This window comes from Equus asinus, chromosome 22 (genome assembly GCF_041296235.1).
Source record: "Equus asinus isolate D_3611 breed Donkey chromosome 22, EquAss-T2T_v2, whole genome shotgun sequence".
Classification (NCBI taxonomy): domain Eukaryota; kingdom Metazoa; phylum Chordata; class Mammalia; order Perissodactyla; family Equidae; genus Equus; species Equus asinus.
This window is the reverse complement of record NC_091811.1, coordinates 59467669-59486309: the sequence shown is the minus strand read 5'-3', so window position 1 is coordinate 59486309 and position 18641 is coordinate 59467669. Positions and strand designations below refer to the sequence as shown.

Here is an 18641-nt window from a genome sequence, read left to right as displayed (position 1 = left end):
GCCCCACAGGTAAAATAACGCCAACCATGCGATGAAGATGTCACAAAATAACAGTACAAGACACATGATAACACTTTATGTTTCTTTATTTCCAATGGGCTTTCATATTTATTATCCATTTATGACTCATGACAAACTTGTAGGTAGGTGGGCGGGTTCAGAAATTTGGCCAAGGACGGCTGGGGAGGTAGGAGTGGAGTCCCTTCAACAAACCCAGTAAATATTTGTTGAATGAGCAAAACATCTGTTGACCATCCACTGTGTGCCAGGAACTGCTAGGCTTCAGGGCCTGAGAGAGGAGTGAACCACAGCCATACCCTCCAGGGTAATCTAATGGTGAGAAAATAGGGAGTCGACAAATGACACACAAGAAGGGGTAAGTCCCATAAGATGAACAAACAGTTAAAGCATCTCAGGGGAGGAAGGCTCAGGAAAAGCTTTTTTCAGGAAAAGAGGCTGAGAGTAATGAAGATTTTGACAGGGAGAAATAGCCCTTCCAGGCAGGGAAGCATGAAAAAGAAAGAAGTCATCAGGGGATCTTGGTGTGGATTTAGGGAGCAGAGGGCAGACCTTCTGTAATTTGGCCAGAGGTTGCAATGCATGTAGGACACCAGCAATGAAATAGAGGGTAATTTGGGTCACATGGGAGAGACTGAGACCAAGCAGAGGATCTGCTGCTTGCTTCTGTACACAGCAGAAGCTAATCAGAGCTGATTTTGGAAGACCACAAGAGTTTGCAAAGTGGTTTGAAGGGAGAGAATGGAGGCCAGGAGGCCAGAGGAGGTGATATGTGGCCCAAGGAGTAAGTAAAGAGAGCCCCGACCACAGGAACCACAGTGGGAAGGGAAAAGAGGAGAGGGCAAAACACACTAGGAAGGAAAGACTGACAGGGGTTGGAAACCTAAAGAAAAACAAAGAGGAGGAGAACCTAGTACTTGGTGATCAGGGCTCCAGCTCTGAAGAGGGTGGAGAAGCCACAGTCCAAAGGACCGCTCTGCTGCCAGCGCCCACTTCAGGGCTAGGAAGACTGCACCCAGTTAAAGCCATGGGCCCACCGGACTCTATGTCTAGAAGCAAGAATGGGTGGTCTGAGACTGCTTCTTCCCAGCCCCCCGGCAAAAGCCTGGGTTCTTCGGATGCAGAAGAGATTTTTAATGCTTATTTCTTTCCCTTAAAAAAAATTCCATTAGAATCTGGCAAAGAAAAAAAAAATCCATTCTGTATAAAAAGACAACCGCAGGACTGGAAGGGATCAGCGACAGTGAGCAGCCACTGCTCTCACATCCCTTTACCTCCCCTCCCCCTAAAGATCCTGGATACCCTCCTGTCTTCCTCCTCTGAGAACAGGAGCTGCGAACTTCCTTTGCACTCTACCCCAGTGCTGTCAGGGCTCCAGGATTCCTGGCAAGCAGGCATCTCCCTGTGAATATCTGGGGGAACAGAGAGGGTAGGAGGCAAGGGAAATCCACACTTTTGATCCTGTTTATGGCTTGGAAGATATGGCAGTTCCTTCATTAGGACAAGGGGCTCAGAGGAGCAGAAGGGTGACGTCAAGCAGGTCTCGGTCCCCTGTGTCTGGCCCTATAGATGTTGACATTCACATCCTCATCCCGCTGGGCCAGCTCCAGTTGGAAATGCTGGGGCAGGAGGTGCTGAAAGAAGCTCTCTGTCCCGTGCTCCTCTCTCATCTTGGAGGCCAGATAGATGGTGCCATGGGGCCCGCACAGGTGTTGGAGGGTGCCCAGCAGCAGTGGGAAGGTGGGCTCCAGGTACACGATATCAGCCCCCAGCACCAGGTCATAGTCTCCAGGGAAGACATGCTGGTCAATCCCCCAGGACAAGGCGCGGACCTGGGCCCGGCCTCCAGCCGGCACATTGGCCTGGACGTTGGCCTGGATCTGCTCTAGGGCCAGGGGCAGGTCAGTGATGGTAACATCCCCCCCTGAGAGAGAGGAAGGAGGAGAAATGCAAGTCAGAGGGACCAACCAAGGAGTCTCAGCTCCAGAGACCTCAGGGCCTAGAGGACAATGTCTTGACAGCCCAAAGTCCACACTTTGGCTTTTGGTTGCTCTAACCTCCATGTCACCCACCACTGTTCTCCTTACTCTACATTTTACAACATCAACATTCTCTCTGAGCTAATCTTCAACCCCTCTGCCCAACACACAACAATCACATGTCAGCAGAAGCCTGGGCAGGACTAAGCTGGAGGCGGGCTGTGCCCCTATCCCCTACTGACACAAACCAGCCTTCACGGGTCTGGAAAGGTTCCCAGGAGACATGACCTCAGCTCAGCCTTAAAGGACAAGTAGGAGTTAGTCAGGTGGAGCTTTCCAAGTAGAGAACAGAGTACAAAGGCCTGGAGGTGAGAGCATGGTATATTCAGGAAAGCTGGATCTTAGAGGATGTGGAAGGATTGAAGGGAGTAGAAAAGTGTAAAGACATGAGAGTAAAGAGGAAGACGGTTATGACATGCTAAGGAGATCCAGGCTTGATCGTGGGAGCAATGGGTTTTCAGGGTAGAAGCAGATGGTGAAGATGATCAGATTAGCACTTCAGAAAGCTTCATTCATGCAATAAACACATGTACTGAGTACCTACCAAGTTCTGGGAGCATAGTGGTGAGCAAGACAAAACCTCGGCCCTCCTTGAGGTTTATTATAGAGGTAGAGACACACTAGGTACTGCAAAACGATTTAATCATAATCACAATGACCATCATAGACACAGGAAGTACTAAGAATTCATTCATTCATTCATATTTATTATGTGCCTACATGCCAGGTGCTGGGAATACAGCAGTGGGCCAGTCAGACAAGAACCTCTCTGCTCATGGAGCTGACAGTCTAGTGGCAGGAAACAGACAATGAAGCACAAAAGAAAATAAACAAAATTCACAGTACATCAGATGGTACTAAGTGCTGTGGTGAGGCATTAAGCAGGCAAGGAGGATAAGAACTGCTCGAGGGACGGGGCAGGCAATGTAATTTTAAACTGGGTGTTGGGCCAGCCCCGTGGCCTAGTGGTTAAGTTTGGCGTGCTCCACTTTGGCAGCCTAGATTCGTGGGTTCGGATCCCAGGCGTGGACCTACACCCCTCGTCAGCCATGCTGTGACGACGTCCCACAAACAAAATAGAGGAAGATGGGCACAGAGGTTAGCTCAGTGCAAATCTTCCTTGGCAAGAAAATAAATAAATAAAACATAAACTGGGTGGTTAGGGAAAATTTCACTGAGCAGATGGTGTTTGGACAAAGACCTGAAGGAAGTGAGAGAGCAAACCACATGGATCTCTCAGGCTAAAATGTACCAAATGAGGGACTAGCAGGTGCAAAGATCCTGAGGCAGGAGTGTGCCTGGCAGGTCTGAGGAACAGCAGGAAGGCCAGTGGCTGGAGCAGAGGAAGTGAGGGGGATTAGTAGGGGCCAGATCCTCACCTTGTAAGGGCCTTGTAAGGAGACTGGAGAAATTTGGCTTTCAGTCTGAGAAGGGAAGCCATTAGAGAATTTTAAGTGGAAGAATGGCATAAACTGACTTATGCTTTAAAAGGATCACTCTGGCCGCTGTGATGAGAAAAGACTGCAGAGAGGCAAGGTCAGAAGCAAGGAGACCAGTTAGGAGGCGGCTGCAGTGACCCAGGTGACAGATGATGGTGGTTTGAACCAGGGCAGTAGCAATGTCTAAGAAGTGGTCAGATCCTGAATAATTTTGAAAGTAGAGTCAATAGGTTTTGCTGACAGATGGGATATGAACTATTAGAGAAAGAGAGAAGTTGAGGATGGCTCCAAGCTGTTTGGCCTGACCAACTAGAACACTGCATTGCCATTCATTTAGATGAAGAAGGCTGCAGGGGGCTGGCCCAGTGGTGTAGTGGTTAAGTTCACATGCTCCGCTTCGGCAGCCCAGGGTTCACAGGTTCAGATCCCAGGCACAGACCTACACACTGCTTGTCAAGCCACGCTGTGGAGGCGTCCCACATATAAATAGAAGAAGGTTGGCACAGATGTTAGCTCAGTGACAATCTTCCTCAAGCAAAAAGAGAAGATTGGCAACAGATGTTAGCTCAGGGCCAATCTTCCTCACCAAAAAAAACCAGAAGGTTGCAGGAGGACCAGGATTGGACAGGAAGCTCATGAGTTTGTTTCTGGACACATTAAGTGTGAGCTGTCCATCAGACAACCACATGAAGATATGGAGTAGGCAGGAGGCCAGACAGACAAGTGAGGAGGTAGAAATGGGAGAGTTCCAGGTTTCCCAGCATAGAAAGCGTATTCAAAGCTGAGAAGTGATGAGATTGCTTAGGAGTGAGTACAGACAGAAAAGAGGAGAGGTGAAAGGCCTGCCCCTGAGCCCTGGGGCCCTCAAATGTTCAGCTGTGAAGATGAAAAGGAACCAACAAAGGAACACGGAACAGAGCGCCAGTGAGCTGGGCAGAAACCAGAAGGGTGGTGCCCTGGAAACCAATGGAAGTGTGTCCAGGAGGAGGGAGTGTCACAGGCTGCAGAGTCAAGTAAGGTGGGCTCATGACTGATGCCTGAACTCAACAACATGGAGCTGTAGATGAAGCCCACAACCTTGACTAGAGCAATGGAGTGGAGGGGCCATGGCGGGTGGGGGGAGTCCGGAATGGGCTGAGGAAAGAATAGCAAAGAGGACCTACAGACAGTGAGTATTAACTCTTGAGGAGTTTTCTCGTAAAGCAGAGCAGAGAAATGGGGTGGTAACCAGGGGAATATGTAGATCAAGAGTTTCTTCTGAGATAGGAGAAATTACGGCATATTTATATTTACACATTTATTATATATACACTATATATATATATATATATATATATATATATATATATGTGGAATAATCCAGAGAGAAGAAAAAAGTAATAATGCAAGAGAGATTTGGTGTGGGGGTGTTCCTCGAACAATGTCTCTGAGTAGGTGAGAAGGGTGGAGGTCTCACGACAAATGGAGGGCGTGACCTTAGCTAGGTCATGGCATGTCCATGGTAACAGGAGAGAAGGCATAGTTAGGTGAGTAGACATTGTGACGGGAACATGTGGATGTTTTCTATGAGAAAACAGACACAGTCACAAGAGACAGGAAACAAAGTCTTCGGCTGAGGGTGAAGATAGGGGAGGCAGCATTTGGAGGTTTGAAGGGCAAGAAGGTAAGACACAGATGTTTAGGAGAGTGAAGAATGAGTGGAGGAGGGGATGGAAATAGGCTAGCTGGGCAGCACATAAGGACACACCTGAGGTAGTGACACAAAGTTAAAATGAAATCAGTTAGCACAGTTGTGTATATACCAGGAGGGCCTAAGCTAGCCTGGGGGTAGGAGTGTCAAGGAGGCCTTCCCGGGTAAGTGATGTTGGGGCTAAGCACTCAAGGATGCATATGCACCAACCAGAGGGCACAAGGATTTCAGACATGAGAGTACAGCCTGTGTGAAGGCTCCAAGGAAAGGAACATCAAGATAGGCTTAAGGAACAGACAGAAGGGCAATAGGTAGCACAAAGAGTGCAGGGGGAGGAGGGGGGGCACAGAGGGAGGCTAGAGAGGGAGGCAGGACTTGGAGGCCATGCCAAAGGGGTTGGTTCTATCCTGAAAGTAACAAGAAGCCACTGAAAGATGGGCGTGGGAGGATTACAGCGGCACTTTGAGAGGATCCCTCTGCCGGCTGGGTGGAGGAGGCAGAGGCCCAGGCAGGCAGGGAGTCAAAGAGGAAGACCAGTTTGACCAAATGTAGTAGTCCAGGCAAGTGACAGTGGTGCATGGACTGGGAAGTCGTCAGTGTCGATGGAAAAACGGGAGAAGATTCAAAAGATTTTTAGGAGATAAAATCAATAGGACTGGAATCACGGACATAGGGGTGAGAAAAAGGGACAGGTCAAAGGTGATATCGAGGTTTCCCACCAAAGGGATGGTGGTTTGATTCACTGAGATGGGGAAACCTGAGGGAATAAAGGTTTGGTGGGGGATCAAAAGATCTAGTTTGGGCACGCCAAACTTACCCATGGGAAAGCTTGAAGATGCTTGTGAAAATCCAGGGAGGAGATGGCAGTGGCCTCAACTAAGATGGCGGGAAGAGGAAGAGACAATTGGGTATGCATTAAGGGCCTATGACCCACAGGACTGGCTGATTGTGAGGGGAGAGGGCAAGGGACAAGATGACACCCAGATTTCTGGCTTGGCAGCTGAATACGGGGCGAAGGAGGAGGAGCCAATCTGGAAGCCAGTGAAAGCAGGTGTTCCCGGCCATATTACACCCCTTTTCTCTCATTTTAACATAACTGCCCGCCTCTCATCCATCCTTCATGGGAAACTGCTGTTGACACTCCCTCCTCCTTTCGGAGCCTGCTGTGTCCCCCCTGTTCACCTCCTTCTCGCCTAGCGGAGCCTCTCCTCGATGGGTTCCCGGGAAGCAAGGGAGACATGGCTAGAGCACATGCACCGGCTCTGCGCGGACCTCGAGACAGTTCTCGTGCTGGACCCGCCTCCTTCTCTTCCCCACTAGACCGTAAGCTCCCCGGGGAGAGGACATCTGTCTCAATCATGGTCGTATCCCAGGACCTGGCATGATTCTTGGCACACTGGGGACTCCAAATACGTGTAGGTTGAATGAACATAAGACTTCCCTGAGTGTGACCTGGTTGTGTCCCTATGAAGGAGGACCTGTTCATTTCTAAGGAGATGACATCATAAGTGTTTTTAAATGAGTGTTTTCGGTGTGAGGTTTTGCCTGCCCAATAAATTAAGAAATGTTTCTTTTGTAGTTTCTGGTTCTCGACAAAAATGCAGCAAAATTTTCCTTACCTTTCCTTCCCCAAGTCTGCGGGGCCTAATTCCTACCCTACTTCCCACAAAACACACCCAACCCTCAGAAACTCATACAGTTGTTTTCCCCACGCAACCAAAATCTTAAAAATCTAAAATATATTCGAAATACAGTTATAAAGCACTGAAGAGGTTTCATACCCGCAGGCTGCTCCCCCTACAGGGTGGCCCTATGCATGCACTTTGACAGAAGACCACGTCCAAAGCAAAGGAGATTTTAAATGACAGTGCTGGCCATGAAATCACAAAGAGCAAAAAAGTAGAAAACAAATTCCTACTAAGGCCTGCCCAATTTTTATTTCTTGCCCCCAAATCTACCACTTTGGGCGGTCTGACAGCCAATCAGCGCTGTCTGGCACACAGAAGCAGGCAGACACGCACACAAAGAATGTTTAAAAAGAAGGGATTGGGCTGGTGCCTAACCATTCCTCTCTCCCAAGAATCCAGAAAGTGACAATTTCTCCACGTCTTCATACCCCCCGGCCCCTCCCGCCGCAAAGCTCACGCACCCTGCAGCGCCGCCAAGATCCCCACGATGCCCGTCCCCGCGCCCAGTTCGATCACTTTCTTGCCTCGGAAATCCACATTTTGACTTTCGAAATAGTTACACAAGCTCAGAGCCTATGGGAGAAAAAAGAGAAAAAAAGACTGTCGCGGGGATGGCTCCATATGGGAGAGGGAGAGTCCGGGGTCTGGACGTCCCGCGGCCCCTGGGCCAGAGCCACCCACTCCTCACCGCGTCCCACACGCGCGCTGCCACCCCCAGGCGGGACCCGAAGTTCTGCGTGATGCTCAGGACGTGTCCACAGAAACAGAACCGGCTCTTCTCCGAGTAAGAGTCGGCGAAGAGCCCGACCTCCCGCGGGAACACGGATTCGGGCTCTGATTCAGGATCTGGGCGGGGGTCCGCCATCTGGACACCGTGGCCAGCGCTGGGATCGGGATCTGTAGCCGGGTGGGGGTTGGGGGCCGCGGCCGTCTCAGCTTTCCAGTGGCACCGAGCCCCGCCTCCCCGAGTTTGCCCTCCTTCCTCCAGTTTGACTTCCTGGAGGTGGAATGAGGAGCTCCCCCTCCCGCTCCGGTGCCCAGCACACACCCGACGGGACTCACCCCAGACCACGCGGGTCAGACCCGGCGGACCGGTCGGAGATCGGGCAGAGGGGAGAGGAGCGAGGATTACTTGTAGAATTAGGAAGCGGGGTCCCAGACCCCTCTCACCTGCAAGGTGCACAGGTGCCTGCAGCCAGGAAGGTAACCCAGACAAGGCAGAAGCAAGCTAACGAAAGAGGCTGGGCGCCGAGTCTGGCCTTGCCGGCCCGGTTAAAGACGAGCTGGGTGGAGGCGTCCCCCTGCGCTGGCCCCCTCGGTTCCTCCCCATCCTCCCAGCCCAGCCCGGCCCAATTCACTCTTGGCTCTTTAAGGGGTGGGGTCTGCTCGCAACGTGTCTGATGCGTCATTGTCGTGCGCCCGGGCCTAGGTCTCCACGTGGGCTCGGTGGAGAAACCCCGCGCTGGGGATCATGGCGGGAGTCGAGGCCCCGCAGCCCCAGAAGCGCTACTATCGGCAACGCGCTCACTCCAACCCCATGGCGGATCATACGTTGCGCTAGTAAGTGAGCGGGGCAGGGGAGGGGAGCCTTGGAAGGGGTAGAAGGGCGGAGTTAGAACAGCCCGGAGCGGCCCGGGAGAGCGATTGCGCTGGTCCGGTTGGGAGGGTTTGAGATAGACCCGGGAGGATCAGCAGGGTGACGTCAGCTTAGGGGTGGATCGAGGAGTTTTGGTGGAGGGCGGAGTTGGCGGGTTGGGCGTGGGTGTGGCTGTCCCGCTGAAGTCTGGGTGGCTGTGCAAGTCTGGGAAAAGAAAGAAATTGTTACTAAGACTAGAGGGATGGAGGCAGAATGTCGTTTCCATCTTTTGGTTTCGTTAGTTGGATTTAACAAAAAGAGAAACGTATGCACAATCCCGTCCACACCTTATTCCATCCCCTTCCCACAGAGAACATAGACAAAGTAAGGTCCCCGTGCCTTAGGCAGCCAGTCTCTGAGGAAAGGGGAACTTGTGCCCCAGAAAGGAAAGCTGCCTGGCCAGAGTCACATTAACTCCTAGAAATGGAGATGGGCAGGTCAGCAATCATGGGCCTCACGATGGGCCTATGATTCACACTGGGGGTTAACGGTGGTTTCCATTGTGTCTCCGAGAGGCCACAGGGCCCACTGTTAACCGAATTTTCGAGAAACCCTCCTCCCAACTACCTCCCACCCATACTCATCCACCCCCACACACGCAGTACCACTTTTGCAATGGTATGACCAACCTTCTCATGTCTTCTCTCCCTAGCCCTGTGAAGCCAGAGGAGATGGACTGGTCTGAGCTATACCCAGAGTTCTTCACCCCACCGACTCAGAATCAGAGCCACGATGACCCAAAGGATGAGAACGAAAAGAGAGTTCAGGCCCAAGTGGAGTTTGCAGACATAGGCTGTGGCTATGGTGGCCTGTTAGGTAACACTCCCGCTCTCTCTCTGGGGCAAGGAGAGGTAACACCTAGTTTTTGCGATCTCAGCAGGTTTAGTGGGGACCATAGTTGGCCTTTCCCCTTTGGACCAGACACTGGTGCTATGACATCGGTGTGAAGAGTCCCCACCCTCCGTCTACTCTCCGTCTGTGGCCTTTGCCCTAGAGTAGGGAGGGGCTGCCTCAAATGCCTCTTGGAACTTGGGTTGTCCTGTCAGGCCCCACCCCTGGCCCCAGTCCCGACATGAGCCATTTCACCTGCGAGGTGCTGGGTCAGTGAGCTGGTCAGCACAAGCAACAGAGATTAGTCACTGTGGCTAGTGATCCTGAACTGTCTTTCTCAGGATTCCACCACACCCCTCCCCCCTTCCTCTCCATAACTCATTGCTCCACTCTCTGTTTGGGAGTCCCTCTTGTATTGTCTGTACTGTCCTGGCCTAGCATGCCGGCCCACTTCTCTATTTCTACATCTTCCCATGGAGGTAACAGCATGACAGAGAGGAAGAGCATGGTACTTGGTGGCAGAAAACCTTGGTTCAAGTTGGAGTTCTACCTCTTCTTAGTTCTATGACCTTGGGTATTTCTGACCCTCGGTTTCCTCATCTTCACAATTTACACTGAGTGTTATGAGGATTAAATGAGACAATGTGTGAAAACTTTAAAGCACTTGCAAATACACATGTATTCTCAGGCCCTCCCACTTCCAGTCTTGGTAACAGTTTTCGGATCTCCCCAAGCCCTCTTCTCCAGGACGGAACCATCCATCGGGGTCTCTCTGCCCACACTTGCCATTCCTGATTGTGGTAGTTGCAGGCTGGGGCTTCCTTTCCTGTGTTGAGCCCTTTGCGCTTCCTGCAAATATGAAGTTCGTGATTCCATTCCTATTTCTGTGTCCAGTGGAACTGTCACCGCTGTTCCCAGACACGCTGATTCTGGGTCTGGAGATCCGAGTGAAAGTCTCAGACTACGTACAAGACCGGATTCGGGCCCTACGAGCAGCTCCTGGAGGTGGCTTCCAGAACATCGCCTGTCTCCGTAGCAATGCCATGAAACACCTTCCTAACTTCTTCCGCAAGGGCCAGGTTGGGAGGGGACCTAGTGGGTCAAACTGGTAGGCAGGTGGGGCGTGGAGGCCAGGCTCTCACAACCCTGTCGGTGCATGTCTGTCTCACAGCTGACAAAGATGTTCTTCCTCTTCCCTGACCCACATTTCAAGCGGACGAAGCACAAGTGGCGAATCATCAGTCCGACACTGCTTGCAGAATATGCCTACGTGCTGAGAGTTGGGGTGAGTCGGGAGTGGGAGGGACAATGGGGTGAGTGGCCTATTCAGGGACCTTCCACTAAGAATTTAGTAGGGGTGCATTTAGGGCTCACACCATCACTCCCATCATCTCGTGGCTCAGTTCCATGCAGCCCCCTGTCTCGTGTGATTTTGCCTGTGCAGGGGCTGGTGTACACCATAACAGATGTGCTGGAGCTGCACAACTGGATGTGTACCCATTTTGAAGGACATCCCCTGTTTGAGCGTGTGCCTCTGGAGGAGCTGGTAAGTTGGGGGTCTGAGGGAAATAGGGAAGATTCAGGCCCTTTCCAGAGTGGTTCTGTATTCTTAGAATCCAGTTCAGTGCCAGGTGGATGGGATGGGAGTCTCGGGGCCAGGGGCAGTCTGAAAGGTAGGCAAGGACTTATTGGACCATTCCTTTTCCCAGAGTGAAGACCCCATTGTGGGACATCTGGGCACCTCAACCGAAGAAGGAAAGAAAGTGCTACGCAATGGAGGAAAGAATTTCCCAGCCATCTTCCGAAGAATACAGGATCTCACCCTCCAAGCAGTGACCCCCAGTCTCACCCGTCCTGGTCCCCAACTGCATACCATGCCTTAGCTGGACCGCATCTTCCAGGGACTGGAAAGAAGATCAGGCCCTCTGGACTTTCCCAGCTGAGATGGCTGGAGCTGAGAGGCAGCATCTCTCCAAGAAGTTGGGGAGCTGCCCAGGGCAGAATTCTGGTGTTCACAACTACCCCTGACTCCTCTCACCTTCTTGCCCCCGCTGCCAGCAGAAAGCAAAAGAAGCTGGTTGGGAAGGTCAAAAGGCCTTGGACCAGAAGGGATGTTTGGAAGGGTACAGGGTCTTGCTCTTCCCTAGCACTCCCTTCTCCTGGGATCTGTCCTCAGCTGGAGTGAGGAATGCAATTCTCCACGATCTCTCTAAACTGCCTGCTAGGCTCAAATCACCTGTCCGCGTGTGTTCCCTTTGCAGTCCTGGGGACGGCATGTGTGCGTACGTATGCACGTGCTCGTGCTGTTTTCTCAGGAAAGGCTAGGGTGTGTATCACGTGCCTTCTCCCATCCTCCCATCCTCTCCCTGCTGAGACTTGACCTGGGGAATCTGCTCCTTTTTTTTTTTTGTTGCTGTCTCTGGAGAGTCCCTGGGAGCGTGTGGGGGCGGAGACCCTCTCCTTTTTCATGTTGACCTTCGGTTCCAGAACTTCAGAGCTGACTGACTGGCACAGAGCCTGATGGGGGTGGGGTGGGGAGTGGGGGAGTGAGGAGCAGAGAGCTAAACTGTGGAGGATTCTGAAGCTAAAAGTAGAAAGGGGCTGCTAACTAGAAAGCCCACCGAAGGGGACTGGGTCAGCTGGAGATTCAGAACACTCACTCAGCCCTTGCTCTGTCCAGGAGCCCAGAGAAATCTCTGAGCTTTTCCAGTTTGCAAAAGGTTCTTTCTCTACTCCTCAAGCCCAGAATTCCCTGGCTGGAAGGACAGGGCTTGTTGACCTGAAAGACCCCCACCCCACCCCCCCACGGAACAAAGAAGAAGGCTTCTGGAGCCTTTTTAACCAAGTAACCCACCACCGTCTGCCAGGTCCAGGGGGAGGGGAGATGTGGCGGTGAAGGAACATCATGCTCACATACAGAGAAGGTGCAGCCAAGAATCTGGGGACAGCTACATTTGCGCCTCTTCCCGTAGGAGCTGAGATGGGGAATTCCTGAGGATGGGCCCAGGGGGCCTGGATCCCTGGGGAAGTGGTGAGAATACCAGGGACTGGCTGCATCTTGGTCACCTAGGCCTCACTAAATAGCCTTTCCCAGGATGAGGCTGTTAGGCTGCCGGACTAGGGCACCAGCCCAGGAGGAGGAACTGCTTCAAGCCTCCCCTCCCAAGAGGGTCATTGCATCATGAGACCCAAGGGAGCCACGAGGCAGCCCCAGCCCCGCCTACGGTTCCTGGGTGCTAATCCCCTGCACGGACCACTCAGGAGAGGGGATTGGCTGAGGAGCTTGGAGAGGGGGCGTCGCCACTATCTCGCCCAAGGGTTAAATAGGGGCTCGAGCAAGCAGGCAAGATGCTCGGGAGAAGCGCTCTCTTTCGCGGGTTCTCTGAACCAGACCATGACCCAGACCCTCAAGCTCGCCTCCAGAGTGTTCCATCGCCTCCGCTGTGCTCCCGAGCTGGGCACCTCACTGGGTTCCAGAGGCTCCGACTCAGCGCCCCGGAGCTTGGCGGACATCCCAGGCCCCTCCACACCCGGCTTCCTTGCCGAACTTTTCTGCAAGGGGGGGCTGTCGCGGCTACACGAGCTGCAGGTAGAGGGGGACACTGTTCCCGGGACTGCTTGCTGGGGAAACTGGCTTTGAAAACGCCAGAAAGGACAGGCTAGTAGAGAACGTAGGAGGGAGGGCCAATGAGAACGGATGCCCATGAATTATGGAAACAATAAGTTGGGACCGGGGTCGGTGGCTCTACTGGCGCGGAGTCCATCCCGACACCCAGCAGAGGAGTGCGCTCAAAAGGCGCCTTCTCGCTGTGCAGAAGTCTGGAGGCCGGGTAGGTCCAGGACAAGTGCGAGGGAGGTGGAAACGCACAGTACCTTCCTCGCGCGTTCGGCTTAAAGCTACACGCGCTCCTGTTCCTTTGGTGGGTGTTGGCCCTGAGATGCACAGACCACGTGAGGAACCTTTAGGGATTTCTCCACCTCGGCTCGGCTCAGGTGACCAAAAAGAGGTCCTGAATGTCTGCTTTGCGCAAAGTTCCTCCGTTTTGCCCATCACATTCAAACTTTCTAGGGATGGGGAGCAAGGGAAAGAGAAGGAGGAGGGATTTGCAGCAGCAGGTCATACACTAGCTTGGGAGCGCGCGAAGGAGCAGAAGCTCCTCCTTCCAAAACCCAGCTAAAGCCCTTGGTGTTGGCACGGGCCAAGCTAGGGGTCCCTGGTCCGGGTCTCCAAGTGACCGCTGCGCCCGTTCTTCCAGGTGCAGGGAGCCGCGCGCTTCGGGCCAGTGTGGTTGGCCAGCTTCGGGACGGTGCGCACGGTGTACCTGGCGGCCCCTACGCTCATCGAGCAGCTCCTACGACAGGAGGGTCCCCGGCCCGAGCGCTGCAGCTTCTCCTCCTGGGCTGAGCACCGTCGCTGCAGCCAGCGGGCTTGTGGACTACTCACCGCGTGAGTCCTCTCTGGCTCCAAAGCCCAGGGGTCCGGCTGGTCCGGGGAGTCTGTCTGGGGGTGTGGAGGGAGGTTGGCCGTTTCCCCCAACCTTCTGGCAAATCGAGGTTCCCATTCTAGTCTGTTTCGCTCAAGTTCAGGTAGAGCCCCACCCTCGCCCCCCGCCCATCTCCTTCCCTTTTGAGGCCAGAATTCTGGGAACCGGTGGAAGCGGCTTAAGGTACCAGGATCTAGATTCTGTGATTCAGGTTACCCAGGAACCCAGGCCCCTCCGGGGCAGGAAATGAGTAAGGAGGAAGGGGAATGGAAAGCGGGCGCGGACAGGAGCATGTTTCTGTACCCCAGGGAAGCAAACTCAATCCCTCTCCTGGCCACCCCAGCCAAACACAACCCTTCTCCAAGGCTGGCAGCCGAGTCCGGCCGCCGCCACGCACGCCCATCCGCCCTGATGCGCCCCGTCTCCGCAACTCCGCAGGGAAGGCGAAGAATGGCAGAGGCTCCGCAGCCTGCTGGCCCCGCTCCTCCTCCGGCCTCAAGCGGCCGCCCGCTACGCCGGGACCCTGGACGACGTGGTCCGTGACCTCGTGAGACGACTGCGGCGCCAGCGGGGACGGGGCGCTGGGCCGCCTGCTCTGGTTCGGGACGTGGCAGGGGAGTTTTACAAGTTTGGACTAGAAGGTGAGTCCCCACACGGTTAGGGGCAGGCGTAGGAGGCACCCGGCCGGGGTCTCCCGGTGCCCTGACAGCGCCCCCTCCCGGCCAGGCATAGCCGCTGTGCTGCTGGGTTCGCGCCTGGGCTGCCTGGAGGCCGAAGTGCCCCCAGACACTGAGACCTTCATCCGCGCGGTGGGTTCCGTGTTTGTGTCCACGCTGCTGACCATGGCGATGCCCAACTGGCTGCATCGCCTCGTGCCCGGACCCTGGGGCCGCCTCTGCCGAGACTGGGACCAGATGTTCGCATTTGGTAAGGCACAGAAACGAAATGGAGATGGAGAACGTAAAGCTGTTCGGGAGTAGTGAGGCATCCCTCTACCTTCTCCGGGTGCAGCCCAGCAGCACGTGGAGCGGCGCGAGGCCGAGGTCGCCGGGAGGAGCCCGGGAAAGCCTGAGGAGGACATGGGATCTGGGGCGCACCTTACCTACTTCCTGTTCCGGGAAGAGTTGTCAGCCTCGTCCATCCTGGGGAATGTGACGGAGCTGCTACTGGCTGGAGTGGACACGGTGAGGTTCTCCCTTTAAGTTGCGAGCCCCGCTTCTAGACCTTAGCCTCCCCGGTCTTAAGGGCCATTTTGCTGCTGCAGGGGATCCACTATGGCCCTCTCCACTAGCTTGGCTTAGCGCCTGCTGGGCTCCAGACTGCCTCATATTCTGCCCCCTATACCGGGTCCTCACTCTCAACACCTCCGATGTTCTCACCTGTCCCCTCAGGTGTCCAACACGCTCTCTTGGGCTCTGTATGAACTCTCTCGGCACCCTGAAGTCCAGACGGCCCTGCACTCCGAGATCACAGCTGCCCTGGGCCCTGGCTCCAATGGCCACCATTCAGCCACTGCTCTGTCCCGGCTGCCCCTGCTTAAGGCCGTGGTCAAGGAAGTGCTGAGGTGAGGCAGCAGGAGAGGAGGAGCTGGGGAAAATGCCAGGGAAGGACTGGGGAAGCCTATAGTGGAAGGGAGCAGGGAGAGGGAGTAGAAGAAAATGCCATTCTCCTCCTGGCCAAGAATGGGTTTGGAAGTGGTGGAGGAGGGGATGAGAGAGAGGCTACAGGCCCCAGCCTCACCTTGCTGTTTCCCTCTTGTGCCCTGCAACCCAGACTGTACCCCGTGGTACCTGGAAATTCCCGTGTCCCAGACAGAGACATTCATGTGGGTGACTATATTATCCCAAAAAATGTGAGTAGAGCCTATGGGCCCCTTTTTCTAAGCCATCCCTTACTATCTTGGGCCTGGTCCTGTTCTCAAACACTCCCCATAAGCCCTTCAAACCCTCCCTTTGGCGTGAATGCCTCTCTCAAGGATGCAATGGGGCAGTGGGGGACTCATTCCAAAAGTAGCCCCAGAAAACTTACCCATCACCAACCAGAGCCTGCCTTTGCCCCAGTCCATATATCCTCTTCTCTGTGTCCCTCCCTGCATCTGTGGACCCAAACTGACAAGTTTGTGTTCCTCCTCCATCAGACGCTGGTCACACTGTGTCATTATGCCACATCAAGGGACCCTGCTCAGTTTCCAGAGCCAAATTCTTTTCGTCCAGCTCGCTGGTTGGGGGAGGGTCCAGCGCCCCATGCGTTTGCATCTCTCCCTTTTGGCTTTGGCAAGCGCAGCTGTATGGGGAGACGCCTGGCAGAGCTTGAGCTGCAAATGGCTTTGGCCCAGGTAAGTGATCTAGACATACCTTCCCCAGATGGGAGAGACCCTAACCCTGTAAAGCCATGAGGTCTTGGGACAGCATGGGAAGGTGTGTGACTTGGAAGACTTGGTAGACCTAATCCTCTGGAATATGGCAATCCCATTACAGGCCTGGAGGGTGAGCAAGGGTATTTGGACTATCTTTTTCCCCACCATAATCTCTCCCCCTCATTAGCCAGAAGTCCTCTACAGGCCACAGGTGGATTCCAACCTTGGCTCTCCTAACACTCAGAATGCCCTTTACCAATCAAGCCTACCATTGCAGACCCCTCCCATAGTGAGAACCTTCTTTCTCCCTTTCCAGATCTTGATCCACTTTGAGGTGCAGCCTGAGCCAGGTGCTACTCCAATCAGACCCATGACCCGGACTGTCCTGGTACCCGAGAGGAGCATCAACCTACAGTTTGTGGACAGATAGTCCCATGGAAGGAGGCTGTCATCATCACCCTTCCTCTCATCATAGGTGTTTATTAGGCACAAGACCAAGAGATGCGTATTCCCCCTGAGGCCTGTCTATCTGACCAAACTGGTTCAAATGACCATAGCAAGGTACTTGAGGCAGCCCTGACCAAGGGGCGAAGTATGCACTTGTCCTGACACACCAGGCCCCCAGAAAACCATGGGCCCTCTGCCCGCTCAGCTCTTTTCGTTTCATATCATATGCATCCTTCAAGGGCCAACTCAGATTTTGCCTAATAATGCTGGGTGGCCTGAGGAAGAATTCAGCCACTGCCCTTTTGGGGGTTCCACAGTATTCCCTGATGCTGCTGGCTAAGCATTTGTCATGGCATGAGCTAAGTAATTGAGCATCTGGTCTGTACCTGGTTGGTCGTCTCTCCTTGCATGTGAGCTCTTTGAGAGCTCTTTTATTCGGCCTTTATATCCCCCACCAGAGCCTATCCCTGACTAACTGACACCATACAGATTCTCAGATTGAATCTGGACCAGGTGGCAGAAGGGATGAGCAGCTTACCAGGCTCTGTCTGTCCCTCTCCTTCCTCCTCTTGCCACTAGGAAGGTGAGTCTGCCTTTGCCTGGTTTAAGAGTTTTTTAAACTCTCTTTGGCTCTCTGGTCACTATTGGGGTGGCTTGCCCCACCACTTAGTTCCCAGGCAGAGACATATTTGGGCCTGTTCCTGTCCAAACCTTCCTTTTATATATTGAAATTTTTTAATGTTCATAGTTTTGAAGTAAAAGAATCAAATGTTCCATCCTTGACTTATGACTTACTTATCTCCCCCTCCCCCTTCCTACAAGTCCTAGAGGCAAGACCCTCACTCAAAACCCACACCTTGGTTTCTCAAGTCCTGGGAGTGACACCCGTAACAATGGGAGGTCTAGACACCTGAGAGAGCAGTTTGCATCACAAACCCAGACATGTTTCTGTCTGTAGTGGGAACAGCCAAGTCTGGCTCCCTGGAAGAGATTAAGGGGGTGGTGGTGAAAAGTAACTGCAAGAGCGAGGCTGTAAAAATGGGTCGGGAGCTAGGGATTTGCAGAGATGGCCAGAAGTGGCTGACTCCTTGGTAGAAGTGCTTTGGGGGGGCTGGCCCCGTGGCCGAGTGGTTAAGTTCGCGCGCTCCGCTGCAGGCGGCCCAGTGTTTCGTTGGTTCGAATCCTGGGCGCGGACATGGCACTGCTCATCAGACCACGCTGAGGCAGCATCCCACATGCCACAACTAGAAGGACCCACAACGAAATATACAACTATGTACCGGGGGGCTTTGGGGAGAAAAATAAAATCTTTAAAAAAAAAAAAAAAAAGAAGTGCTTTGGGAACCTGGACTGCCAGGACGGCAGGGCATCCTAGAATGGCCACTCTGCCATCTCTGAAAAAGTTGCTCGAAGGTAATTTCCTTCAGAGAAAGACAGGGATATAGGCAGAGAAGTGAAGTTTGACAGACAGGCTGCAAGCCAAGTGTGGGGGTGGCCAGAGCCCTGGGGCACCAATGCAGGAGGAGGGTGGGCAGAGGGAGCCCCAGTTTCCCTGAGTCAGCACTCTCTGGCCCCCCAGAGGCTGGCCTCAGTTCTCCCCTTGTGATGTATACAGATTAACTCATCTTCCATACAAATAAATCTCTCAGCACACTCCCCGCAGCTCTCTCTGTAGCCTAGATTACCCTCCCATGTCCAGACTTGCCCCCCTGCCTCAGGAACTGCACCCCTCCATCCCAATGAGCTGGATGTAGATGGAGATTTCACTTCACACTTCCTCCTCCACCCCACCACCTCAGCCCTCTGCCCTAGACGTGGCTCCCCAAGCACAGAAACTCCGTTAGCCACCAGCCTTCTGGGGGGATCTATTTATGACAGATCTAGAGGGGCAGGGTATACCTGAGGCCCTGTGCAGAGACCAAGATTTGTGTGGTCTCTCACTCCTTCTCTGCTGTATTCTCAGTCTCCACCCCCACTTCCTTGTCACCAGGCTCAGCTTGAACCTGTGACCTG

General features: G+C 53.6%; 3 protein-coding genes across 5 annotated transcripts; 2 read left to right on the top strand and 1 right to left on the bottom strand.

Annotated features, from left to right (window-relative positions):
- Positions 1–68: 68 nt before the first annotated feature.
- Positions 69–7739, bottom strand: EEF1AKMT3 (EEF1A lysine methyltransferase 3). 2 transcript variants are annotated; one of them, XM_070494860.1, is made up of 5 exons: positions 7563–7739; positions 7338–7447; positions 6369–6408; positions 6004–6062; positions 2791–3109 (listed from the first exon to the last, which is right to left on the bottom strand). In XM_070494860.1, exons 1-5 carry the CDS (start codon positions 7737–7739, stop codon positions 2935–2937), a joined length of 561 nt encoding a protein of 186 aa, XP_070350961.1. In that variant the 3' UTR covers positions 2791–2934. The 2 variants fall into 2 exon arrangements, with proteins under 2 accessions (XP_014699528.1, XP_070350961.1); XM_014844042.3 differs by lacking the exons at positions 2791–3109; positions 6004–6062; positions 6369–6408 and adding an exon at positions 69–1942 and having other exon boundaries at positions 7336–7447.
- Positions 7740–7834: 95 nt separating this feature from the next.
- METTL1 (methyltransferase 1, tRNA methylguanosine) lies at positions 7835–11576 on the top strand. 2 transcript variants are annotated; one of them, XM_070494859.1, is made up of 7 exons: positions 7835–8077; positions 8304–8434; positions 9163–9326; positions 10236–10420; positions 10555–10626; positions 10786–10887; positions 11051–11576. In XM_070494859.1, the coding sequence occupies exons 1-7, from the start codon at positions 7883–7885 to the stop codon at positions 11222–11224; spliced, it is 1023 nt and encodes a 340-aa protein (XP_070350960.1). In that variant the 5' UTR covers positions 7835–7882; the 3' UTR covers positions 11225–11576. The 2 variants fall into 2 exon arrangements, with proteins under 2 accessions (XP_070350960.1, XP_014699527.2); XM_014844041.3 differs by having other exon boundaries at positions 7848–8077; positions 10513–10626.
- Positions 11577–12270: 694 nt separating this feature from the next.
- Positions 12271–17940, top strand: CYP27B1 (cytochrome P450 family 27 subfamily B member 1). Its single transcript, XM_014844040.3, has 9 exons — positions 12271–12930; positions 13598–13788; positions 14264–14466; positions 14552–14752; positions 14837–15009; positions 15217–15389; positions 15599–15677; positions 15963–16160; positions 16498–17940. The coding sequence occupies exons 1-9, from the start codon at positions 12523–12525 to the stop codon at positions 16609–16611; spliced, it is 1740 nt and encodes a 579-aa protein (XP_014699526.3). The 5' UTR covers positions 12271–12522; the 3' UTR covers positions 16612–17940.
- Positions 17941–18641: the final 701 nt, after the last annotated feature.

Excerpts from the sequence above, each read along its gene's own strand:
- EEF1AKMT3 (XM_014844042.3), bottom strand. The coding sequence starts at position 7,739 with ATGGCGGACCCCCGCCCAGATCCTGAATCAGAGCCCGAATCCGTGTTC. Across the intron at positions 7,448-7,562 it reads CAGCGCGCGTGTGGGACGCG|GCTCTGAGCTTGTGTAACTA; the intron begins GTGAGGAGTGGG and ends TTTCTCCCATAG. Across the intron at positions 1,943-7,335 it reads GATCTTGGCGGCGCTGCAGG|GGGGGGATGTTACCATCACT; the intron begins GTGCGTGAGCTT and ends CCTCTCTCTCAG.
- METTL1 (XM_014844041.3), top strand. The coding sequence starts at position 7,883 with ATGAGGAGCTCCCCCTCCCGCTCCGGTGCCCAGCACACACCCGACGGG. Across the intron at positions 8,078-8,303 it reads AGGTGCCTGCAGCCAGGAAG|GTCTCCACGTGGGCTCGGTG; the intron begins GTAACCCAGACA and ends GCCCGGGCCTAG. Across the intron at positions 9,327-10,235 it reads TGGCTATGGTGGCCTGTTAG|TGGAACTGTCACCGCTGTTC; the intron begins GTAACACTCCCG and ends TTCTGTGTCCAG.
- CYP27B1 (XM_014844040.3), top strand. The coding sequence starts at position 12,523 with ATGAGACCCAAGGGAGCCACGAGGCAGCCCCAGCCCCGCCTACGGTTC. Across the intron at positions 14,467-14,551 it reads TTACAAGTTTGGACTAGAAG|GCATAGCCGCTGTGCTGCTG; the intron begins GTGAGTCCCCAC and ends CCTCCCGGCCAG. Across the intron at positions 15,010-15,216 it reads TACTGGCTGGAGTGGACACG|GTGTCCAACACGCTCTCTTG; the intron begins GTGAGGTTCTCC and ends CTGTCCCCTCAG.